Source organism: Plasmodium reichenowi, chromosome 10 (genome assembly GCF_001601855.1).
Source record: "Plasmodium reichenowi strain SY57 chromosome 10, whole genome shotgun sequence".
In the NCBI taxonomy this organism is placed as follows: domain Eukaryota; phylum Apicomplexa; class Aconoidasida; order Haemosporida; family Plasmodiidae; genus Plasmodium; species Plasmodium reichenowi.
In genome coordinates, this window is record NC_033655.1 from 1304268 (window position 1) to 1306767 (window position 2500).

The window sequence follows — 2500 nt, forward strand, 5'->3', positions numbered from 1 at the left end:
AAAAAAAAAAAAAAAGGGAATTAGATATATAGATATTATAATATTTGCAAATTCATAATTATAAATATGGAAATATTATAAGAATATTTGAATTTTATTTAAGATTTTAATTTAAAAAAAATAAAATAAAAGTCACCAATATATATATATATATATATATATTTATTTATTTATTTATTTATATTTTTTATAAATTTTATTTATAATAATATTATATTAATTCAATACTGAATTTATATTTTATCATTTTCTATTTTATTTTGTTTTTTGGGTACTACAAAATTATATATATATATATATAAATTATGTGAAATATTTTTATATATATTTATTCTCATACATAATACATAAATAACTTTATTTGTATGTATATAATATTATGAATATATTTATTTCATCTTTTAGTAGGTATATTTATTTAAGATTATTTCTTTTCTTTTCTTATGATTTTGTTTTTATTTTTTTTTTTTTTGATATGTTTGCACAGTAATAAGTGCTAGTCTTATATTCTCTTCTTATGTAAAATATATAATTATTTTTTTTATGCTATGCCAATTATTATTAATTTCTTAATTTTATTCTGTTATAATTCCGTGTGTAATTATTACAAAATAGCTTATTCTTTTAAATTAAAGTGACTATATATTTTATCTCAAACAAATATAATATTCGAAAAAATTAAAAAGAAAAAACAAATGGTTAAAATAAAATCGACATAATTAAATTTATGGAATTTGATAATACTCCTTTGCAATATTTTTGATCTATATATGTTAAAATTCTTTTCTAATATATTTCGTTCTCCAATCTTCTAAAGGAAAAGCCTATTAAAAAAAAAAAAAAAAAAAAGAGAATATATGAAATACGGCGAACTATAATTTTTTCAGGAATATATATATATATATATATATAAAATGTATAATAATAATATAGATTCATTTTTACTTGTAGCTTTCTCGTAAAACTTAGAATATATTTGTTAATTATTATTCCAACTATAAAGGACAATATCATCTGAATATAGAATCCATCAACAAGCACACATTTTCCTGTAGAACAAATAATTGTTATTTAAATAAAGATATTATATATATATATATATATATATATATATAACTAAAATAGGAAAATCATATATACCTTTATAACAAAATTCCTTATCAGTGTAATCAAGTAACCATAAAAATATAGTAGACCACTAAGAAGAAAAGACAAAGAGAAAAAGAAATATTGTGGAAATGATATAACTAATAAGTTAATATTATATCACATAATAATATATACATATATATATATGTACGTATATTATCAAATTACGTGTGAGCCCAAATTATTCACAGTATTTAAAAAGGTCATATATGTCCCTCCTATTTTAGGGTCTGATATTATATTTTGAAAACTCATCTAACCATAAAAAGAAAAAAGCATAATGTATATATATAATTATTATATCAGAATATTTTACCATGTTGTACAAACATACTTTAAAATATATAGAGGTGAATATATTTACACTATATAATATTTATTTCTTTTATTTTGTATTTTCTATGATTACCGATGAGACAGTCATTAAATCGATTGAGAAATTATTAAACACATGTGCCATATATATATACATGTAATAAAAATAAAATTTCATATTTGTACTTTGTATTTTATTTGAATACATATATTTGGTTATAGGTAGTAAGGTAGATAAAATAATATTTGAAAAATATCTTAATACATATCCAAAATAATAAACATCCAATGGCTTCAATTTTTGTATAATTTTCCCAATAATAGCTGGGGATATAATTGATACAGGTATATACAGTGGATTAAATATAGCAAATTCCTCTTTAGTTATCCCTCTTTTTAACATTTTAAAATTTGTTCCTACCTCTACAGAAGCAAATGGCAAACGGTTAATTAAGAATAAAATAATAAATATTTTCATTGGGGGTAGAAATAATAATTCGTACAATGTTTTATAGGTATCTTTTGCATTTGCAAATTCGTTTATTTCACTATATTGCTTTTGAATATTGGTTTGTTTTATATCATTTATTTTTATATGTTCATTTGTTCTTATTTGGTTATTTATTTTTTTAGGATAATTCATTTTTGCATTATTCATTTTATCGTCACACTTTTGTGCTTCTGAAATATTATAATTATCCATTTCATTACTATTTTTTAATTTATTTTTTTCTTCATGTTGATCTGACATCTCTTTCTTAAAACAGGTAAATATAGTAAGCATTAGTATAAATGTCCCCCAGAATTTTAAAAACTTTTTCATATCAACAAATGGTTGAAATGATGGGTACAAAAGATCCAACTTTTCATATGTATTTCTATAATATGTTGATTTATTGAATATTAAATACATAAACGTAATATATTTTTTGAATATATAGAAGCATATGTTTTTGTTATTTAATGTTAAAAAGGATAATTGCGATAAGCAATAACCTATGTTTTGTCCCAGTATATTGCACGTAGAAGCCGCTCT

General features: G+C 19.8%; 1 protein-coding gene across 1 annotated transcript in view; it reads right to left on the bottom strand.

The window, feature by feature from the left end:
- Positions 1–773: 773 nt before the first annotated feature.
- PRSY57_1035900 (acetyl-CoA transporter, putative) overlaps positions 774–2500 on the bottom strand; it is a gene marked incomplete at both ends in the record, with an annotated part of 2858 nt that continues 1131 nt past the window's right edge. The window contains 5 exons of the mRNA XM_012907946.2: positions 774–824; positions 946–1049; positions 1141–1198; positions 1318–1404; positions 1559–2498. Coding sequence (XP_012763400.2) covers positions 774–824; positions 946–1049; positions 1141–1198; positions 1318–1404; positions 1559–2498 — 1240 coding nt within the window. The remainder of the gene's footprint in view (positions 825–945; positions 1050–1140; positions 1199–1317; positions 1405–1558; positions 2499–2500) is intronic.